We start from the raw sequence: 21,650 nt of genomic DNA, 5'->3' as shown, positions 1-21,650 counted from the left end.
CACGGATACCTGTGTGTTGGGGAGTTCCCACGGCAGATAAAAGGGTTGCTACCTATACGAAGTGCTTGACGGGCTGGGCTCCATCGATAATGTGCGAATGGCGTATATGCCTCGGAGCTGCGTGTTGTGGTGGGTGACGTCGGTGGATACTCACCTTGCAAGGGATCTTTGTGTGATTGCATTACAGCAGATGAATGATTTCTGCGAGATGTCGCTCAAGGGAAGAGTTAAATTAGAGCGGAAGTCTTTGTGAAGAAGGCAGCGCTCTTGCTTGATAACCCCGAGCGGAGGAGTGTTCGAGTGCGCCGCACAGTAAGTTTTCCTTGCAATGCATATCATGGTATTAGACATGCCAGGTTTCGATGAATTTAAAGCTCGTATCTTGGAGCGACTGCGAAACTTTCAACTTTTCAAGGCTCTCGGAGGACTGAGTTTGAAATGATATCCAGTTAGGGTATTTCGTTAATACATTACATAGCTTCTTTACCAACGACGGCGCATGCTCGAGGCAATGATTCTGGCTCGTATCTTGTTCATGGGAATTTTGGGAGATAAATCTCAATGCCAAAGGTAGCAGTCAAACCCCTAGCTCCGACATGCCAGCCTCGATTACTCTATTGTCCTCTTCTTCTGTAACGGCTCCAAGTAGTGCTTTTTGAAGGACATTGCTGACTATCACCTGTTCCAAAGCTTCTGCAAATGAAGCATTCTCTTGAATGAGATGGCTGTCAAAGGGTGTTGTGTCAACAATCTGCTGCAATTTTAGTACATGGCGTACATGAAAGTTATCTTGGGAAACTTACGTCTCGAATAGGTGGCACCATGTTACTCAAGTCGTCGTCCAAACGTTTAAGCCAGACCTTTGCTGATTCATCTTCACCGACTTGCACGAATTGTATGCCGATCTGCCTTTTCGGGGCACGCAACTCGTCGAGTCTTGTCGCAACACTGATTATGTATTCTTCAACCTCTTGTCTGTCATCAGCAGCGCCGTCGGTTACTACTATGACGTTGTATCTACTTGGTTGTGTTGGTTTCTTCGGCCATTGTGACCTTGGCAAACGCTTTTGCGTTGCCTGTCGAAGTTCACCTGGATACTTGGCCAAATCTTCTTTGAACCACTGGTATTCCCAGACCCGCGGGTCAATCAATTCTTCCAAACGCTCCTGGAAGTATGTTCCCCCGCCATGCTTGCCATCCCAGAGATCGATTTGATCAAGCTTTTTCTTGACGGCCTTGCCGCTGCGAATATTGTCGTCTGCGAGATGTGCGGACTTTAAAAATCGTATATCAATACCATCAGGGTCATGCTGAGCAGCAATCTCTGCAATATGATCGAGGGCTTGAACCGTTACTGCCCACCTGTTTAAACCGTTGGGTTCGTCGTTTCGAGCTTCTTTGACCATAGATCCAGTATCATCAATTATGAACGCGGTGTCAAAAAGATCCAAGCGGTTGAAAGGGTTTTCGTCCGCAGTAGTATCCGGATGAGGGTCCGTTTGCGCTCGAGATATAAGAGAATCTTGATTTGTGCCCGCAGGAATTGAGGAGCCGTCCATTGTTGGGTCCGATACTGTCTGGACTGCTGGACTTGGTGGCGGGCGGCTCTGTGTCGGGTATGTCTGCTGCCTCGATGGGGACGCAAACGCGTTTGATTGAGCTGCCAAATAGACATTGAAGTTTATCGGATTTGGTTCTTGCCGCCAGGGCGTAAACGAATTACTGCCCTGTTGCCAAGGTGGTTGATCGCTGGAAGCACCAGTTGATCGATCAGTCGACGAGAAGTGATGATCCTCTCCTCCAGGTCTTGTAGGAACGAGAGGTCTTATCATCTTTATGATAAGGTTCTCCAATTTCTTATATTCCGTATCATTCTCGTCTTGAAACTTTACCATCGAGATATGATCCCGGCCTTGAATGCGAAATGGGGTGACGATGTCTCCTAAAATAGCAAGAGCAGAGTCGTAAGAAGTGGTCTATTAATCCCAAGATCTCATTAGTCAGACCTCAGTGACAACGGGCACAAGGGACATACCAGCGAGGAGCCAACAACTGGTCTCTCCTCACAAACAATGCGCAAAGCTACACCGTTAGTCTTGACCACTGATTTGAAGCGGGTGACAATTTGTGGTATGTCCAATGCCCCAGAGTCCTCTCGTAAGGCTCTGACAAAGTTCTCATTAGTACCATAGAGCCTGTTCAGGCCTTTCACCGTCTTGACGATAGGAGCCATGAGATTTGCCTGACCACTTCCACGTAAGGGAGTGCCCAATAAAACAACGCCTTTCACTAAACATCGGTCGTTGTGGACGAATAAATCGTGGTATTCTCGTCTGCTGCTGCCTTCCACCGCTCCAAGTAGAGCCATGTTCAACGCCTGCGTGCTGGTAAGTCGATGGACCAGTAAGACCATTTTGAAGCAACTCACCTGACTTACAACAATGCCCCCTAAGCTATGACAAACAAAGTATATCTCTTGAGGCGGCGTCTAGACAATTATGAGCAGCAAAGGTTGAGGCAGGCGTGGCAGTACCTACATAGGCTCTGTCCGAGAGTAACATCATCAAAAGGTCCTCCGCTGCGCTAGTGATTGAAGCATTTGGCGCAGCCCTTCTGACAACGTTGGCATTGTATCCCAATGAATATACCCTGGCATTAATGCCCTCATGCAATAGCCTGCTAGGAAGGAAATCGCGTGGCCATGCCTTGAGATTCGTGATGTCGCCATCTTGATCATCCGTGGACCAGGTCTTGAACGCTTGTCCACCAAGCCCATGTACAAAGTATATGCTATAATACAGCAATTTGTCAGCAATAGTGCGAATGGTTATAGGAAGAAGACCTCACTGAATAGGAGCATCTCTCCGACCAGCAAGTGCATTAAGTCCAAGAAAATCGTCAGAAATTGAGATTGTAGCCTGAGTCGATCCGGATTCGAATCTGCTCAGGTGGAAGGAATCTTTGATGTCTTCACAGCTTCGTTTTCGCCCTTTCTTTTCCTTTTGGAATATGACAGTAGTGGAACAGCTGCCGCCTTGTAGCTCTTCAACGATAGGGCCCACGAGGCATGGGCTTTCGATATTGAGATGGCCATTGAAGTTGTCCTCCACCTGACGTGCTGTGGTTCCAGAGGGTAAGCCTCGTACCGTCACTGGGAGGTATTTCATCGGTGTAATTCTTGCTGGATATATCTTTGTGGGTCAAGTAGATGCTCAATGCGTAAAGTGAAATCAAAGGGATGAAGCGTCGCTCTATTACTTGAGAGAGGACGAAGACATTGAGAAGGAATGAGGGTGCGAGAGACGCCATTGCAAGAACGCGGAGTCACTCAGGCTGATGATCAGGCTGAAGCTCTAGTGGGAAAGTAATAGCTAGAGACCAAAACAGCAAAGACCAGATGCGCTTCAAGGTACTTCGTGACATGCTATTCCGTTTTGGCATGTAAACTGCGCGGGACGTCGTCATCGTCAGATGAGTCAGGGCCAGCTGTGGCAGTGAGCATGCACAGAGCTCTCTGCTTTGGTATACGAAGCTGTCCGTCCATCATTCTGATTGCTCAATGATCATTGCACAGCCTGCTGTTCCAAGGGTTCGTCTGTCATGTGGCTTTACAGCGGATCAAAGCGTCCTATGCACCAGTTTCAATACTACCCATACATGATTGAAAGTACGCACTCCCCCGTGTCTGCCAGCCCTGGTGCTGACGTTGAGTACGGCCCCGAGATCCACACCAAGCCTCGTGTAATTTTGAGATGGCTCATGGCTGTTCTTGGCCCTCCAAAAGAAGTAAAGGATATAAGTTGCCAAAGTCGCTATCTTATTACTACAACTGGTAATACACGGGCTTAGGTTGACGGCCGTGGCGCAATCTGATGCCTTAAACGATGTTGCTGTCAAATCTTAGGGTTACGGGCCCCTCGGGCGGTACGATCTACCCTTAGCTTGACTCCATATCATCGTGAGACGAGGGCGAGAGGGTGATTCATTCTTGTCAAGTGGACCACCTGATCGCGTCCGTCCAAGCCTGATCCTGCTCAAGGCGAACCATCTTTTGAAGAAGAGCTCAAGGACCGATTGCAAGACTTTTGCGGGGCACTCGACCGCATGTCTTCACCTTGAAATGCACAAAAGTCGCAAATCAAGTTATCATGGTGTTTTTAAAAGCCTATTTGGCACTTTACAGCTGTCTTTCGAACCCATTGGGTGACTACGAAATGCTGAGGGCGTTGGCGAGAGTTTGGCAACTCATGGCATGACCCATTGCAGTTATCATGTGGGTATGCAGACGCTTTTCATATGGAGCAGAAACCCAAATCGCGGTTTCTTTGAGTGGTATTCCATAACGTTTCAAGGCAAGCGATTTTCAATATCCTGATTCGCGTGTCAGCAAAAAAGCCAAGCCTTCACTGTTCTAGTCGTGATTGACGAAGAGTACGACTGCCACTAGCAAAGCTTGTAACACGAGTACATGAGCTACTGAGGACACCAATGCCATATTCAAGATACCCACCTCATAATCCAATGGTAGCACAACGTATGAACTGGCTTTCATCACAGGCCTCAAACCCACTCATACCTGCTGCCTGAAGGATACTGCTTAGAAACAAGAACAAAAGCAAACACTTGTACTCGCATTGGCTCCCGTGAGATTGCCAACTGGCTGAACTAGCCCTTCTTGCTTTGCTGTTGCTTCTCCTTCTCTTTGCTTTTCTGTATCTCCTTCTCTTTGGCGTTGCGTTCTTGGGCTTCCTTACGTTTACGGTCTTGCTCTTGTTTCTCGTCTTCATCTCATGCTATGTGTTAGCTACAACGCGCTTCAACGTGATGACATGTCAACGGGGATTGCGCCTCATCTTGAGCTACTTGAATCATGACAAGACTATTGCAGCCTCCTGGTCATGTCTTTCAGTCGCAAACTTGAAGTATGCGACTATCTTTCTGAGGTGAGTGGCAGATTTGCCTTTACATACCGTCGGCTTGAGGTTTCATAGCGATCACACCGATCTCCGAACCTGAAGAGTTGCCACTGTGGGCAGTCTTCCCAAGGATTACGAGCGGTTGGCAATAGTCCAGAATGTAGAATTTTTCTGGAAATACCATTGCTGCTTCCCCCGCTTTATGCCAGCTCAGCTCGACATACTGCTCCAGAACGCGTGGGTTTCCCTTGTGGTCGCGCTCCTCTCTTTTTTGACAATTCTTGACCTTACACCGCAGGTATTGAACAAGACTCTTAGAGATCATGCTGACAGATAGCGACTTGTCCGCGATCGCTGGAGTTGTCTTCGCAGACTCTTGACTGCCACAGCATATCGTAATGTCTAGCTCCGCGCGTGACCCTGCCTGGACCAAATGTTAGACATGTTGGTGCAACCGACAAGGCTACTACGCACCATGAAATTCACTTCTGGGTTATCGACGGGGTCGTCTCGACGCAGCCAAAAAAGCCTGGACCAGTAAGAGACGCGCAGAAGATCCAGATTGTCGACTGTAGATGTTGCAGCTGGTATTTGCAGAATTGCAAATAACAGAACTACAATCATTTCTTTTCGAGCGCTTTATGGGACCAGCCTTGTCGACAGAATACAAGCACATAGCTGGCTTAGAATGCGCCGATCGGGAGTGTACACTGTGTGCGATAACCTAGAAGCAAGCAGGCAGAAAGCGGCGCCTAAACAGCTAGTTCAAATCTGGGCTGCATTGCAGCACCAATTCCTGCGAAATGCTATTAGACCCTTTGGAGCGAACCCCGCTCTTCTCAATCCTAACCATAGATTTTGATTTATTTGCGATATTTCTCAGCAATATAATTCGTCACTCTAAGACTTTTTCGAACGCAATTACGCCTGAGATGAGCGCATCGTCTCTCTCGAAGCTAGGAGGCACTTACGTTCACAGATCACATTAATCCTCTACTCTGTAAGCAAGCGACGCGAGTTGTTGTCATTCATCGACGCCGTATTTGCCTACAGCTGTCAGGCTATGCCCTCGAATTGATAAAAGAGGGAGACAATACCAAACGACATTACTCTAGGTTGCAACGAGCTGGCTGCCTTGCGCAACCATAGCAGCTGTCGGGTTGCGGTAAGAGCCCAGGCAAAATCAGGTATCCACGTGCTGATTGCTTCTAGCTGCGCAGATGATTGGGCTCTCTGTGGATTGGAATTCTTGGGCGCAAACCCTTCAAGGAAGAATCGCTTTCTGCGTCGCAGCGCGATAGTCATCTGACGGTGCGAATTCACGTGTCAATTCGATAGCTCTACTTAGGCAAGACAAAATTAGTAGCTTGCAAGGACAGCAGCTGCTAGGGATCCGAAGACTTGGTTGCATGGATGGCATAACAGCTAGTGTGCTGAAGATGCTCACTCCTTCAGTTGATACGAAAGCTGGTACCGCCTACAAATACAGCTTGAACTGCAGCAAAACTGGATAGATAATTTGATAAGCATTATGAATGCTTTCGGTATTCATCTTGGAGCTTACGCAGTTGTTGCAGCGAAAACATCAACCCTTCGGGGTCGTGCTATCGTGGCGAGAGTCACGGAGAATAGGACTGTAAAGCTCACCCCGACCGCTAATCTCGCAAACGGTGCCTTTACCACGTAAAGAGCTAGTACGGAGAGTGCTGGTAGTATCGATGAGAGTGCGATACTTGTGATGTTGGCTATCGTGACGATCACGGCATCGTCATAATACCAAAGCCCATTCCACTCTTCGCCGTTGCGCATCTTGGGCTGATGCTGCAGAATTAGCAGAACGATTGGAAATTTGGTCAAATGTTACCTTGACTCGATAGCCCCAGCGACAATGATACCAAGGTATTACTCTATTAATAATGAGCTTTGTGAGGCTGTCGTGCTCGGCACGCAAACTTGATGTCGTGATGGTGTCTCGGCCGTTGTCCCACATCTCAGCTTCTCTACCTCGCAAGAAGAAATCGCCACCTTCAGGTCGCTCCAACCACTCTTTTAATACACTCAGATTACTTGTGGTCGGCTTCGACAGCTGTTGCAATTGAGCAAATTGAAGAAGCGCTGTGTCTTCGGGAAAAAGGTAACCTGATGAATTCAGCTCTTTTGCTACATTGCTGGATAAAGCCCATACTATATGCTTCCAGAACGCCGCGGATTTCGACAACTTTCCGCCATTGCAGGTCGTTATTTGTGTTACCAGAGCCCTTCAAGTCAAAGAATGAATACTGGAAAGCCATCTTTTCCCTGTCTCCTGAGGTCTTGTTCGCGATAGCTATATCTGCTAACTCAGCTTCGAGATGGGTCAATTCGGCCTGTAAGCATAATATATTTTGAACATTTAACGACGAAAATGCTCGGAAAATGGCCATGTCTTGGTGTGTCGCCATTAGTGTAGCCAATTTATTGTAGTCAGCCATTGCTTGGATCCACAGTGTCAGACCCTTAATCCAAGCATAAGATGTAAGGAGTAACTGTCCGAAAATATGATCGATGCCAGTTGTTGTCCCAGACACCTGCAGTATCTGGGCCCCATCGCGATGGTGTTGGAGACTTCTTGTTCAGCCTTACATATGCTTCATTCTAAGGACACGATGCAGAGACTTGGAACAGCCTCAATCTCGTGCGTAGGCTCCTCAATGTCACTCATGCACCATCGGAAGAGCTAAGGTCTGCTCAAAATTCTGCGTTTGTATTCCGTTACAATTCAAAGGATCATTGAATTGACCAGCAAGATGAGAGGTTCCTCGCCTTTCTTATTGCGGCCTTTTCGTATTGCGACCTTTTCGTATTGCGACCTTTTCGAGACGATGCAACTCATAACAACGTTTAGTTGCCGGCCGGACCCGCCTAATGTCCCTTTTCCCGTCACTCACCTATTGTCTCGTGCAGTGAAGTATCTTGATTCAGACGATTCAGATGAATCGAGAGCAAGATAAAGCTTTCTTGATTCAATAAGCAAGAACCAGGGCCTTCGGTGAGGGTTAGCCCAAGTCTAAGCCAGCTGCCAAGACACGACGTTGGGCATGATTTCGTGAACGACGAACCATCGACTCTCACCCTCGCTCAGGACTTGCCTGGTTTGACCAGACGTCGAGACCAAAGAATTACCGAACAAATTCGAAGGGCAAAGAAGGGGACACATCACAGGGGCGAGTCAGAGAGCGATGGGACAAGTTTTGTCCTGCTTGTCTACCTACACCTTTTGCTGCGCTAAGGTAAGAAAACGGATATTGATGCATCCTTGACGACTGGCTTACGGTTATGGAAGCGCAGGAAAGCGGATACTTCCCCCAAGCCAAACGACACAGTGCGAAAGGGGTCTTCTCTGGAGTCCGATGCCATATCAGAGACATCTCCTCCCAACGGTATTGGTGATAGAATTATACCACAACACAAAGAGCCACCTGAGAATCCTCACGGTCGGCCATCCACAGGAGTTGGGCCGGCACTCGTACAAGCACCTCTACAATCAGATGATGCAATGACGACTCAGGAGCAACTGAATGCCGGAAGAGGGCTAGCACCCGCGGACAGAGAGATATTCGTCAGCTCGGAATCCTCATCTCCTTCAAACCAAACCACCATCACGGATGCTCACCTGCTAGCACCAATAGGCGCCAGTGCAAGCCAACAGCCGATTGGATCGGATTTGACACAAAACCTGAGGACACAAAATCTGAGGACCAGCTTCAAGATGGTCCTTCAACTGGACAATTCAAACCCAGTCAGAGGTTGCAAGCTTGACACTGGATCTAAGTTCAATGTCATCTCTCAAAGGGTGGTGGAGTCGGTAAATCTTCGAACAGAGCCTTACAATGGTCCTGATTGCAAGCCGATAGGCGTGGAGAAAATTCGACCTCTTGGTCAAGTGACTTTTGAGTGGAAAGTTTTTGAGATGCCCGTTATTTATTGTACAACATTCGTCGTACTCCCAGCAAAAGTGACCGAATCTTTTGATACACTTTTAGGCGAGGACACCATCAAAGAGATTGGTTTCTTCAAAGAGAACGACAATGTATATTATCTGACTCGTCCTGGTGAAGAACGAGCTTTCAATTGAAAGTACGTTCGCATGATGCGGTGACCCAACGCTCGAAGGAGCCATATCTGGCTGGTCTATCGCGAAGTGTTGGAGGCTGTGATTGGAGTCTGACGACGGATTGTGATGCGATTATTTGGCGTTGAGGTTTTTAGCATTGAGCGGTGGGACTGATTTCCAGTGCATGCAAGGCGTATCGGGCCAAATGCACTCGAGTTTTTGTGTACATTCTCTTGCTCATAATTCGGGATTGTTGGAAACGATGGCATATACAATACATAACTAAGTGGCTAGGAGAACGAACGAGCGAGTACATCGCTCCTGACAAAACTCATGGTGCCAAGCCAAAAATGGACTAAATCCTACCTTCCATTGGGGCCCCTTTCGGAACGACGCCCCGACCGCTAGCCACAAATAGCCTGAATGACCTAACCCGAAATACTTCAAATGCTCATTTCCCCACTTCCTTTTAGCACAGTGCTGCTAAGCCTATGATTGCTACAGCCGTACAAGCCCGAGATAGTGGAGCCATCATTGGGCCAGCCAACAATACAACACGCACGCCAGGGTTTCGGCGTGGCAAGTCTGAAGACGACTACTAATAGAGGACTCTAGGCTCGTCAATGCCTGGAAAGCTGGCCGCTCAGCATTCATATTATTTAGGTTTGAAATAATGGTCAGCCCAATAATGCGTTCTCGTACTACCTTACTTGTGTTTCATTGATCAAGCCGCTGCCTTAAACTAAGGGGAGGCACATCGGCCCGCGCTCCGAATCAGGTCTGTCTAGTTAGAACGAGTCTCTAGTGATGGCACTATCTCGCGCACTCCAGCACTGGCTCTCACCGAAGCCATCAAGCTGCATGGAAATGAGTGGCCTAGTCGAGCAATCATTCCAACCATGGACGTTAATTCCTTTGCCAAGATCGATGTTCAATGTTCATCGCCAATGTTCAAAACGTGTAGTAGCATCAAAGAGCCGAAACTCCCAAGAAACCTAGCGCGAGAGCGAGTGCTAGAGCGTTTACATTGCATTGCATGTATGTGAACAGTGTCGTTTCGTTGTAAGTGGAGGTGTCGAACGCAGGCAAAGCTGAAGCATCGCTCCATGAGGTGGAGGCTTTGTTGCCCATTATTGACACACTGAGTGTAGGGTTTCTCAAGCGGCCAGTGTGGACTGGCATGTGCTATGACGCTTTCTTCCTCATTCTTCGCTGATATCATTTCATTCTTAAAATCAATCATAAACACGTGTGGTGTTGTTAGACTAGCGCACAATGAATCTCTCGACACGCTCTTGTTTGAACATTGCATTGTTGGTGAAAATTGAATGAAGAGCATTTATGCTTTCTCTCATCCTGCCTGCCTGATTTGTTGCTTGGCTTTTTCGATACTGTACCACTTCATCTCAACTATACCACCTCACCATCTGTCGAAGCTACAAGTAATGAACCTGGCATCTGCATCCCGCTGCGATCATGGACAACGGACGACGACAGATACACTTGTCATACGATGCCTTTCACAGACTCCAGGATTCGTTTGATAGGTGGCAGCTTGAAAGACTGCGCTGCAATAAGATTCCTACGGCTCCGCCTCTGCTCCTAATGATTGACCTGGATAGATACAGGAAGATGAATCACCTACCCCCTGTGCCAAAGCTGATTCGTGACATCAACCAGCTGCCGATCGTTCCACGCGATGGTAGCCTCGAAAATCAATGCCATATCTGTCGTAAGTAGCTCGTCTACAATTTCTCCTATCATTTCGAAGCAGAAAACTTACGCAAACTCTTATAGTGGAGCCCTTTGAAGACAGAGAGACGCCTGTGCGGCTTCCGTGCAACCACATTTTCGGAAGCGTCTGCCTCCAAAACTGGCTTTGGCCGTTCGGAGAAGGCGTAAATTGCCCAATGTGCAGAGCAAACACCTTCCTCAATCATAAGGACCTAACTTCGCCATTGCATTCAGAGCACGGCATGAATTTGGAATACAGACTGGACGAAGTAGTATGGGCTGACTTTCATGGCGGCGCCGAGCTGAGCCCCAAGGAACATGCTTTAACGCGCAGTGAACGCTACAAAATAGTTAAGTACCGCATCAGCAAGGCATTGATTGAAAGCAGCGATAATATCCCAACGAGTGCTGAGACTTTCGAAGACGAGCAGAAATGGCAGGAGATGAGGACACGCATCGACTGGATCAGCCAGGTATTGACAGATGCCAAACACGAGTATGATCAAGATTATCAATATAGGGGACCGATGGAATATTACAACCCTGAGCTAGGCTATATGGTCGGAGCAGATGGTGATTACATGGTTGGAGAATATGGTGAAAATGCCGAATGGACAGGCCTCGATGATCTCTCTGAATCGGAAGACTCTGCTTGGGAGTCTGACAACTCTGCTTCAGAATTGAATGATCCTGCTTTTGAAGAGCATGTGGACCATCCACCTTCATCGCCAGAAAGCGAGTATTTTATCGACCCATCCGCTATCCAGTGGCTGGGTGATACAGAGATGGCGGACCCAACGACACCGACAGAGACCTCTGGACCTGAGGTAAACGAAATTCCGGTACCTATGGAAGTGGATAATGGGTTTAGTGAAGCAGAAGACGAGGCGTGGATTTACACGACTGATGGTAGACGATAAGATATCACCGACTGCATGTACTCTCCATGCTGTATGGTTGACTTCTGGAGTGACGACGACATTTTGAATGTTTCGCCGTCGATCAGACCGTGGCATTCAGATAGCAGCGGCCCTGACTGAGAGAGCACAGACTTGAAATCAAACAATTATTCTCTTGCGATGACATGCCAGACCATGCTGCAAGGGGCTTCTCTGCAATCAGTCATATCTTGATTCAGCTTTGCCTATGATTGGCACTTTTTCTATGAATAAAATAGTGATGAGAACTTACGAACGATCTCGGCGCACGGATGGGACACTTTTCATTCAAAGTCATTTAAGGTTGGCTCCCTTGCGAAGCCTCAAGACAATTTCTGGGCAGGGGTGTCGATGTATTTACGGTGTGCAAATGATCTTGTGGGGCTTGGCATTTTTGGAACTTTCCACACCTCCGATTTCTTAAAAAAAAATTCTTTAATATCTTTATAAATAGTATATAGAATAACTTAAAATTTTTTATAAAGACTAGAAATACGCTTCTAAATAAGATATTAAATTTTTAAATAATTTAAAGCTTTTTTAAGTATAATATTTTAATTTTTAAGATTTTTAAAATTTAAAAATTTAAAAATTTAAAAATAAAAAATTAGAATTTTAAAAAATTTTATTTTATAAATAAATTCTTCTATTAAAGTTTTATATATAAATAGTCTACTAAGTATTTTTTAAAGTTGAAATAAAAGAGTTATTTTAGTTTTTAGTTTTTTAATATTTTTTTAAAAGTTATAATCTAAATATATAAGTTTTAAGACTTTTTTATTATTTAAAAAAGTTTATATTAAAGAAATATATATAAACTCTCTTTATATTCTTAATTTAAAGTTCTTTGGACTTATATTCGTTGATATATTGAGGAATCTTTTCTTAAGAAAACGAAAAAAAACGGAGGGGTGGAAACTTCCAAAAATGCCAAGCCCCACAAGATCATTTGCACACCGTAAATCCTTTTTAGGGGTGTCTATCTATCCCTTTCGTATTTCAAAATCGTTTGCTCCAGGGCGACGGTTTGAAAGCTTTCCACTGGCCAAGCCAAGCGAGCTCACGAGTCTCCTTTCCCTTCTTGATTCGTAGGTTTGAGTGACGGATCGACAACACACGCCGCAACGACGTGTCCCCTCTTGACTTGCAATACTTGAAAGGATGACGTATCAAACCTCTCGACGATGACTGAGCTGCCCTCCCCAACGCGCGCAACCCCTATAGATATTCACTTCCTCATGAATTGAATCAGTTGATACGATTGGTCCAGTCCACAAATGCCGGATGCGAAGATGGAAAGAGTTACAGAAATAGCATGGGATTGGAGGCCTATATGTATCACATTTCACGGGAAATGCAAGTGACAGCGTCACTCCGCCCCACTGTAAGAGGAGCGCGCACGTGGCGGAAATGCGACATGTCTATTTCGGTCTTGTGTGAATCAATCATTTCTTCCAAAATACCATTTTGCTGCAATGCGTAATGTCTGAGTCGCGAATGCTCACAGAGAGGTCCGCTCTTCACCTACCAAGGGGTAGAGAAATCAGAATCACACCTCCAAGTCAAGCCTTTTCAGCATGCAGTGCAGCCCTAAGGTAGCCCAATTCGAGGTCCATGCCTATTGCAGTCGCTTGCTGAAGTCATAATGCCCGCCTTCGACAACGCATGGAGCCTGCCTTTTGTAACCTCGTTCCAAAATGTCCGGGATGCACTTGTTCGATGGGCATGGGTACAGGTGAGCAACGGCAGGCATATCTCGTAGACAGCGTGGTTCGAGCCTATGGTCATAGTTCACTGTGTTTAATGCTTCTACTAAGCATTCCTGCCAGGGGATTAAGCTGGCATCAATAAGGCAATGAATAGGTGAAAAGTGGCCTAGAAGATCTCTTCACGCTCCCGACAAATAGTGCTAATTCCGCAAAACGTTTAGCAGAAAGTGGGTCCTCATGGGAAGAACGGAAAGCGAAGACAATTGAGAGAGATGGAACGCCGAGAGTCACGTCCGCGACAAGAAAGCTTATACCAGATGTCAGCCTGAAAATAATGCCGAGAAGACTTTCCCATTCCCAAGAACCTCGCAAATACCCAAGGAAGCATTAGTGGGTTGGAGAATCAGTGAAAAAAGGTGATAAGAAACAAGTTAACGGATATGACTCGTTGTCGTGCGACCCGATTAGGCAAAGAGCACACGCAGGTATCCGTTTCCAATTCGATGACTCTATAAGACCATACCATCCTTTTTCTCGTATCGTCGTTGATATCATTTCTCGTCGAAGGACTGCCAGCCCCCCTCCGGCATCAAAGTCTTCTGAATCCAGCTCAAAGATTTAAACTCGGGATATGCACCGCTGTCGCAGTCAACATGAGAAAAACAGGCAATCGTGGGTATCATCAAAACTTTTCCCCCCATGACCTAGGCAATATCCTCCAGGCCATTGATTGATAAAATCTCCGGCTCCGCAGTCCGTCAAACCTTCGCTGACGTTAGCGGCTTCTCACGACGGTTGTTGGCGCACAACTCTAAGTTCCTCCTTAAATGCGCTTGAAGTCTGATTGCGCGGATGTTCCCTCATGGTGAGACAGCATCAACGGACGCAAATAAGAAAATCGCCGCTCGAAACGTCGTCATCTCCGGAGCTTTCCTCGTCGTCCGCTGGACCAAGAAGCTCAGGTCCATCGCCAAATACTTTACGGCCTGTGGTGACTTTGTCCTCTTCCGCATCGTGGGAAAGGCATAGCCATTTCGCACATCTCTTCAACTTTACAGTATCATAAGCCAATGCTAAGATGACCTCCTCTTGGAGCGTCTGCGTTGTCGTTCCTGAGCCACCTCCAGCATTCTGATACGCAACGTGAGCACTGGCCCCGGGGATACCAGTCTGGTCTCCAGATACACCACCTCCACCACCAAAGGCCTGATTACGCCCTGCGCCCAATTCTACCTTCGTATCTTCACAAGTGAGCATTCCAACCACCAGCAATGGTTCTTGTGGTCTTGGTCTTGCATTGAGCTCTTCCATTATTGCCTGGCAGTATAGATCGTTTTCCATCAGCTTTTTCAATTTTCGATTTACATTCGTCATGGTGTATTTAGTGATTGTCCCAGAAGTGACTTGAGCATTTCGATGGGTCGTATTACTGGCATGCAAGTTCAACAACCTCGTCATCTCTGCTTTGGCCTCGCTTCCCTCATAACTGTTCATAGTGTTCTTAAGACTACTCTTCACAGACCCCTCTGAGATTTTCTTGAGGATTTGACAAGGGTTGATGCCACCTTCGCCGTCTTCGGCATCAGGATCCGCCGGCACAAAATGATGAAGCGGCCATTTCTTGTCGCGAACCACACGACCGAGCATATTGCGCGTATGGTTGGTTCCCAAAGCCTCGCCAAGCAAAATATAGCGGGATTTTGACTTCGATCCAGGCATCTTATGAGCTTATGTGGGAAAACAGAAAGCTCTCCAGGTCTGGCGGGTTGCAACAGCGGTCGTTGTCTGTGACATCTTCTTGAGAGGGGCATTTCACAGCCTTGTCAACGTAGCGCATTGGCTCCTAAGCCCATGCTGGGCTAGCCTCCTTAATTGATGCATCTAATTTTACGTCACACTCACATGCCAAGGACAAAACGAATAGTCCCGCGATGCCCAAAAGAGGAAATACCTGCAATACTACTCATGATTTAGACCTCCGTTATAGATACAACAACCGTTATAGATACAACAAAATTTACTCCTTGATATCCTTCAGCTATCCGTCGGTATTTGCCCACATATCTTTCTTTTGGACATCCTTTGACCTCTTTCACCTACTGGTATTTTGTCATTGCACACCAAGATTCACATCTTTCAACGTTAGGCCCTAGCTAGAATCTACGTTTCCTGAAGATCCTTGACATGTTACAATTACTGATGATGAGCTCGCACCGCAACCATGGCACCTCGTGAACTCATCATTCGGGAGTTAGGACCATGCTCCCTCTCCTCAACCGGCAAGTTCAACTTCCTGGTTGATATAGAAGAGAATGGGATCGTGATCTATTCACACAGAACGATCGAAGCACCTTCCTCTGAAGAGGCCAACGAGCTTCTACGCCAACGCTTGGGGTTTCGACGGGGAAGCTGTGAAAGTCCGCAGGGGAGCGTTCGTCTTGCAAACGAAGAAATCGACAATTGCCGTAAAAGCTTGCATGCTCAACTACCTACCGACAATATCCTTCGACCAGGTCGTGTCAATATCCGCATACATGCATTTGAGGCTCAGCCCATCAACATACAACGCATTCCCTGGGAAGGGCTCGGGGAAACAAAGGATATCGCTATTATACGGATTGGTGGCTGTTCTGAAGAGCCACCCACGCCCACGATCCAGAGGGTTGACACCAAGCCCATTGAAAACAAATCACGAAAACGGTGCATAAATGTCCTACTGGTTGTGAACCGGAAGGTGCCACTGAACGGCGAGGAGATGTACAAGGACTCTGACTCCGGTACAGCTTACAGAGCTTTACGACAAGCTCAAACTTTAGCCAAAGAAAACAGAGCTAAACACCAGGTGAATATTGACCTCATTTGTGGAAAAAGTATAAAGGGACTACAAGCGCACCTGCACGAGAAAGGCACCGATTATTACCACGCGGTACATTTTGACTGCCATGGAAAAGTCATGGATGGCACAACATACATACAATTGACAAGAGAAGATTGGAATCAGGAGAAGCTCGAGAATGTGCGTGCCGATCGCATCGGGAAGCTTCTTGCAGAATATGGCATTAAGTGCGCTGTGCTCAATGCTTGCGAATCTGGCACCGCGATCCAGGGTCGGGATGCGAATCTCTGTCAAATCTTCAACGAGTTTGGAATCTCTACCGTGCTGGGAATGTCCCATAGCATTTCGGTAGATGCGGCTAAAATCTTCCTCGGCAAATTCTACTATCACCTCTTAGTGGAGGGTCGCGAGTTCTCACACTCAGTCGCTCTTGCTCGTGCAGCCCTTCAGGAAAATCGTGAACGAGTCGGTAAGAGTGGACAGAAATTTGAGATAGCAGACTGGATTGTTCCAGTGCTTTGGAGTGATGGTAAGGACTTCCAGATCACGGTGGAAGTCAATGGAGATCCCTCGAAAAGTCGCCCACCCCTATCTCCACTTCGAGCCTCCAATCCTCTACACAATCCTCTCGGCTGCGTTCTCGACATTCTCTTCCTCTTAATATGTCTGCGCTCAATATTTAGGAGGCACCAACGATTTCCTACCTTCAACGAAGAAGTCACCGCTTACCAGAGCCTTTCTCAGCTTGAAGAAGGAATCATCGAAGAGACACACCTCGAGCCCATGGTCATGGACCTCGGCAGCGACCACCTGCGTGCCATTAGAGATCTAGGAGTCGGAAGAATTCTCTACATTCATGACGGCGAAGCGGATGACCGAGCAAATTTTATGGAGGGGCTCACCGAACAATTACTTGCCACTAACTCTGCTTCCAAGGTTGAATACAAGACAGCGAAGGATTTTGTTTCTACTGGTTCACGGGCTACCTCGACATATGAAACTTGGCTGAGCCTCTTCAGGCATTGGGGGTCCACACTTTGCTCGTCAGATGAGTACTCGGACGGAGGAAGTGACAGTGGAGAGAGCGATGTAATAGACGAGAGCAGCCCTCCACAGGAATATGAATGCATCCTGATACTCGACATCTTGGACCTGTATGACGAAAACAGCGAGAATCCTGTACTGATGAATCCTGACGTTCGAGCTCATGCTCAGAAGAACTTCCTCTCGTACCTCGACAAGCACATCGCTCACGGAAGAGCTGGCCGAGGGCGCTTCAGAGTCATTTTCTCAGGGCAAGACTCCCATGAAGAACTGCGGCGAATAATTCAAAAGAGTATACCGAGTCTTAGAAACTTTGCTAGTCATCCTTTCACCTTATCGGCAAGACCAGAGTTCTTCGATCCAACGAACCTATCTGGTCTCCAAATTGACAGTCCGGAGACATCTTGACTGGAACATAGGAGGAATGCATATATTTAGAGGTAGACTTCTTGAGATTTCGGTTCGGTAGGCTGTGTTATCTTCATATACGAGCTATGTATGAAAATTAGGCTATGGGAGGGAAGCGGAGATGATGACATTTTGTTTCAAAAGCTGGGATTGTGTCACGGCCATACAAACTCTGTGTACTCAGTATAGTATGACATGACGAATGAAGGAGAGGAAGAACGCTTTCACACAATGTTCGAACTTCTGAATGATCTGGATCTGTTCGGGATGATAATGATCGTGTACGAGGTATGTGTACATGATAATCTGGGAGGACCGAGAAGGTGGCGATGACGTGTTCGAAAGATTCGGAGACCGCGATACGAGTCTCCAGGGTAGAGCTACGACTACAAGCTATCATTTCGCATCAAATTCTTGGCGTATCGACGGCGTTAGCATTTGATGGGCTCCGCGTATCAACACCAAATGGTCTCGTCTCCATGAAGTATGTTTTTAGCAAGGCGAAAGGAAGGAAGGGTTACAAAAGGCCTTAGTACATCAGGCACATCTCCGTCGGTCATGTACAGCAGGCCAATTATACCGTAAATTCTTCACTACTATGCGTACAGAATAATACATGCCACTTGGGACATGTAAATACTTATTCGTGTATATCGATCCGTGGTCGTCTTTGACTGTTTTATTGCTTGAATCGTGGGGGCTTATATGTCCCCCTCTCGCCCGTTCCTCCCTTTCGTATGTTTATAGGTATAGTAAAGAACGCGTTCACTATAGTCTTGCCCTCTTGTAATATCCGGTAAAAACAATCTATTGCATGTGTCAAAGTCAGATTGCGGTCCTTGTCCGACCTCAGTACCTAATGAGACCAACGGACAATTTGTCTTATACCATTTATCCCCCTTGACGCTTCGTGATGTCCCTTGATTAGGCAATTGTATGAGTTAACGCTTATAGCCAGCCTGGAGCGCGGGTGAAAGGACCCTGAAAAGACTCTGTGGTTACCTGAATCTTATTGGTTGTAGTAGAGATGCCGCTCTCGGCTGAGGCCTCAGCAGCAAAAAAGTCACAGCCTTTGCCTCGCCATGGGAGAGAGCTCCCTCAAGACTTCTCAAGCGCTGCGTCCCCGCGCTCGCTCAGAGACTGAGTGTCTTCATAGCTTACCTGTACGACCTTTTGTTGCCGAGTACAATTTTCTCGCCTGGCCGGAAACTTGTCATTCCCATCCAGGCGTCGCTGAATCTTCTCCAGTATTTCTAGAATCCTTGTATCATCTTCCTTAGCAAATTTAGACCTTTTTCTACGAGACATGATCTTCTGACATAGAATTTCAGCTTCACAGTAGCGTTTCTGGGAGTACAGTGCATAAGCATATTTCTGGAGCACTCTTAGAGATAGATCGTGATTGGGTCCGAGGACTCGTTCGACGCTTGTAATGGCCCTTTTGAACATTTGACTCGCTTGGGAAGAGTGTCCCTGGATGGTGCATACCTCGGCGATTTCTGCGCAGAGCTCAATGGAATCGGGATGGTCTTCGCCAAGCTCGTCATCGCAAAGCTGAAGTAGCGTTTTCAGCGTCCAGAACGTGTCACTGTACTTTCCTTGTTTCCGGCAAAGGACTGCCAAATTCCTCATTGCATTGATGTATTCCATGTCTGCAGAGCCATATCGATGCTCGAGGTATATGATCCGTCTTCGCTGTAGCATTTCTGCTTTTTCGTAGCCTTCATTCTGTTGATAGAAGCTTGTGAGAGCCTCGACGGCTCTCATTGTCTCCTGACAATTGCAACCAAAGACATCTTCAGAGCTTAGCAAAGCCTCTTTGAGGACTGCCTCTGCTTTTTTCACATTTTCTTGTTCAATCAAGGCCTGGCCTAAGCACTCTAAGAATTCAAACCTCAAGCCGGATTTTTGGAGGTCCGAATTCCCCTGTCTAAGTTCTGCTTCGCAGATGGCTTGAGTCTGTTTGAATTGGCCTCTATCGAGCAAGACTCCTGCTAATTGCAACAAGACAGTCTGCTTGTCACACCCATCATCTTCTGAGACCTCACAAAGCTTGCAAGCCTCACGAAAAGCGCGTTCAGCGGATTGAAGCACCCCTTGGCGCCAGTATGCACGACCAAAAAGCATCCAGTACTTTGGATCTAAGAGAGGGCGATCTTGAGGTATTACACGCTCAGCCCAAGAAAGGCATGAAGTCATATGTGGTATAATTAGGTCTTCGTATGCAATCCTTTGCAAGGAAACCTGATCAATTGTCTCAAGGGCTTTAATGAGAACTTGAAGAGCTCTCTGCACGAGAGATCGTATGGAGGACTGACATTGACGGGTTTGTATCCATTTACGAACCGTTTGATGGATCTTGAAGCTACTGGCTTGCGGATCTAGACATGCCAGGCCAGCAGAACCCAAAGCTGAAAGTGTCGTTTCGACAGCTACAATGCTGATGTTAGGTTTCTTGCTTTGACCATCCCGATGGGATTTGTTCGAGGAAATCATGATTTAACTTACTTTCGTCATCCATGGTGGGGTAGCCTTTCTTAAGCAGGTCTATGAGTATATCATCGGACTCAAAGAAGCAACATGTACCAAGCAGAGCTGACTGCCTCATCTCGAGCGAAATGTAAGCGAGCTCCAGAGCATCAGATAAGCCTGGCTTCGACAAAAAAAACTTGTTATATTCCACAGAGTCTCCAGACGAAGCGATGGTCACATCAATGATGGCTATTTGACGGTGCAATTCATCACCACGCCAAGAAATATCACATGTACCTTGCCCCCCTCCGATTCGTAACATGCTTGCACTTCGAACGGCTCTTCACAACATAAGTGATTTGATTGATCTAGCCTCAACTTATGTCCAAAGGTTCCCATGGCAGGGGCGATCCGAGTAGTGATAATGATTGTGCCATATCTTGTCCTGGGCAAGGAATCCCGAATAATATCTAGGTCATGCACATCGTCAAAGATCAGCAGCCACCGAGTATTACCAGGGCACTCCAACCACTGCTTAACAGCGGTAATGGCACTTGCAACCACTGTGTTTGAGTGACGTGATATAATTGAGAATGGTTCCGAGCTTCGATCATCAACGCAAAGCTCGCCAGATTCCCTGGGAAGGTCGGTTGAATGTTTAAGAAGGCTTTGAAAGATACCGATGTAGCTCGATTCGGTGGCTCTTTTGCTACCGCAGTTGAACCAAAAGACAAAATCGAATTGGTTTTGCTGAGCTCTAGCAAACTGCAAAGCTATTTCCGTCTTTCCGACTCCTCCATCTCCATGTAGCACGATGCTAGGAGGCTGGTCTTGTAATTCGTCAACTCGGCTGCAAAAGCTTTTCATCTGCTCCAACTCGAAATCACGACTAGCATAATGTCGACAGCGGACTTGACTCAATCGGAGAGGAATTCTGATATCGTGCGCCGTCAAACATGACAAATTTCTCCCGGACACAGGCGTCCCAGTATCTAGTACAGTGCTGCAAGATTTGACAGCGTGCATAATCGCACCCGTGAGTTTACGGTAGTCATCATTTCCATTGTCATTGAAGTTGCATATATCGGAATGACCTCTATCAAGGACAATTCGATGGCCGTCTGATCTAGACCCGCTTAGAACTGCGGAGAATGCTGGCACCATTATCGAAGAGTCCCCTTGAAGATTTTTGGATAATGATTCAGTACAGTAGTACACTAAGAAACAATCTGCAAGGCTTTTGAATAATTCCAGACGAGATTCGAGCCTGTCAGCCTCGCTCTTCATTATTTCAGGAGCTTTGATCTTATCAGGTTCTTGAGAAATGATGCGCTCAATTAGCACAGCAAGTGTGACGGATCCATGACTTCTCTGCGGAGTTCCTAGGAATAGTATTCCACGCGTTGAGCGCTCAATCTGAGAACCTTCCTCGTCCCCTCTATGACTGGACATGTTCAAGCGGACTAGAGCACTTTTGACTACTACGCCACCTAGGCTATG

General features: G+C 46.9%; 7 protein-coding genes across 7 annotated transcripts; 3 read left to right on the top strand and 4 right to left on the bottom strand.

Annotated features, from left to right (window-relative positions):
- Positions 1-577: 577 nt before the first annotated feature.
- KY384_001137 (uncharacterized protein) lies at positions 578-3,167 on the bottom strand (the record flags this gene model as incomplete). Its single annotated transcript, XM_044809669.1, has 5 exons — positions 578-751; positions 804-1,976; positions 2,036-2,377; positions 2,438-2,453; positions 2,848-3,167. The coding sequence occupies 5 exons, from the start codon at positions 3,165-3,167 to the stop codon at positions 578-580; spliced, it is 2,025 nt and encodes a 674-aa protein (XP_044673576.1).
- A 1,498-nt stretch (positions 3,168-4,665) lies between these two features.
- KY384_001136 (uncharacterized protein) lies at positions 4,666-7,387 on the bottom strand (the record flags this gene model as incomplete). Its single annotated transcript, XM_044809668.1, has 5 exons — positions 4,666-4,787; positions 4,971-5,340; positions 6,597-6,731; positions 6,823-7,055; positions 7,102-7,387. The coding sequence occupies 5 exons, from the start codon at positions 7,385-7,387 to the stop codon at positions 4,666-4,668; spliced, it is 1,146 nt and encodes a 381-aa protein (XP_044673575.1).
- Positions 7,388-7,702: 315 nt separating this feature from the next.
- On the top strand, positions 7,703-9,030 carry KY384_001135 (uncharacterized protein; the record flags this gene model as incomplete). Its single annotated transcript, XM_044809667.1, has 2 exons — positions 7,703-7,709; positions 8,186-9,030. 2 exons carry the CDS (start codon positions 7,703-7,705, stop codon positions 9,028-9,030), a joined length of 852 nt encoding a protein of 283 aa, XP_044673574.1.
- Positions 9,031-10,985: 1,955 nt separating this feature from the next.
- KY384_001134 (uncharacterized protein) lies at positions 10,986-11,663 on the top strand (the record flags this gene model as incomplete). Its single annotated transcript, XM_044809666.1, has 1 exon — positions 10,986-11,663. The coding sequence occupies one exon, from the start codon at positions 10,986-10,988 to the stop codon at positions 11,661-11,663; it is 678 nt and encodes a 225-aa protein (XP_044673573.1).
- A 2,603-nt stretch (positions 11,664-14,266) lies between these two features.
- KY384_001133 (uncharacterized protein) lies at positions 14,267-15,109 on the bottom strand (the record flags this gene model as incomplete). Its single annotated transcript, XM_044809665.1, has 1 exon — positions 14,267-15,109. One exon carries the CDS (start codon positions 15,107-15,109, stop codon positions 14,267-14,269), a length of 843 nt encoding a protein of 280 aa, XP_044673572.1.
- Positions 15,110-15,611: 502 nt separating this feature from the next.
- On the top strand, positions 15,612-17,678 carry KY384_001132 (uncharacterized protein; the record flags this gene model as incomplete). The annotated part of the gene is made up of 1 exon (XM_044809664.1): positions 15,612-17,678. The coding sequence occupies one exon, from the start codon at positions 15,612-15,614 to the stop codon at positions 17,676-17,678; it is 2,067 nt and encodes a 688-aa protein (XP_044673571.1).
- Positions 17,679-18,776: 1,098 nt separating this feature from the next.
- KY384_001131 (uncharacterized protein) lies at positions 18,777-20,174 on the bottom strand (the record flags this gene model as incomplete). The annotated part of the gene is made up of 1 exon (XM_044809663.1): positions 18,777-20,174. The coding sequence occupies one exon, from the start codon at positions 20,172-20,174 to the stop codon at positions 18,777-18,779; it is 1,398 nt and encodes a 465-aa protein (XP_044673570.1).
- Positions 20,175-21,650: the final 1,476 nt, after the last annotated feature.

The sequence above is a fragment of the Bacidia gigantensis genome (assembly GCF_019456465.1).
Source record: "Bacidia gigantensis strain McMullin 20006 chromosome Unknown contig_125, whole genome shotgun sequence".
In the NCBI taxonomy this organism is placed as follows: Eukaryota; Fungi; Ascomycota; class Lecanoromycetes; order Lecanorales; family Ramalinaceae; genus Bacidia; species Bacidia gigantensis.
The sequence above is the reverse complement of the archived record's forward strand: the minus strand, read 5'-3'. Positions and strand labels throughout refer to the sequence as shown.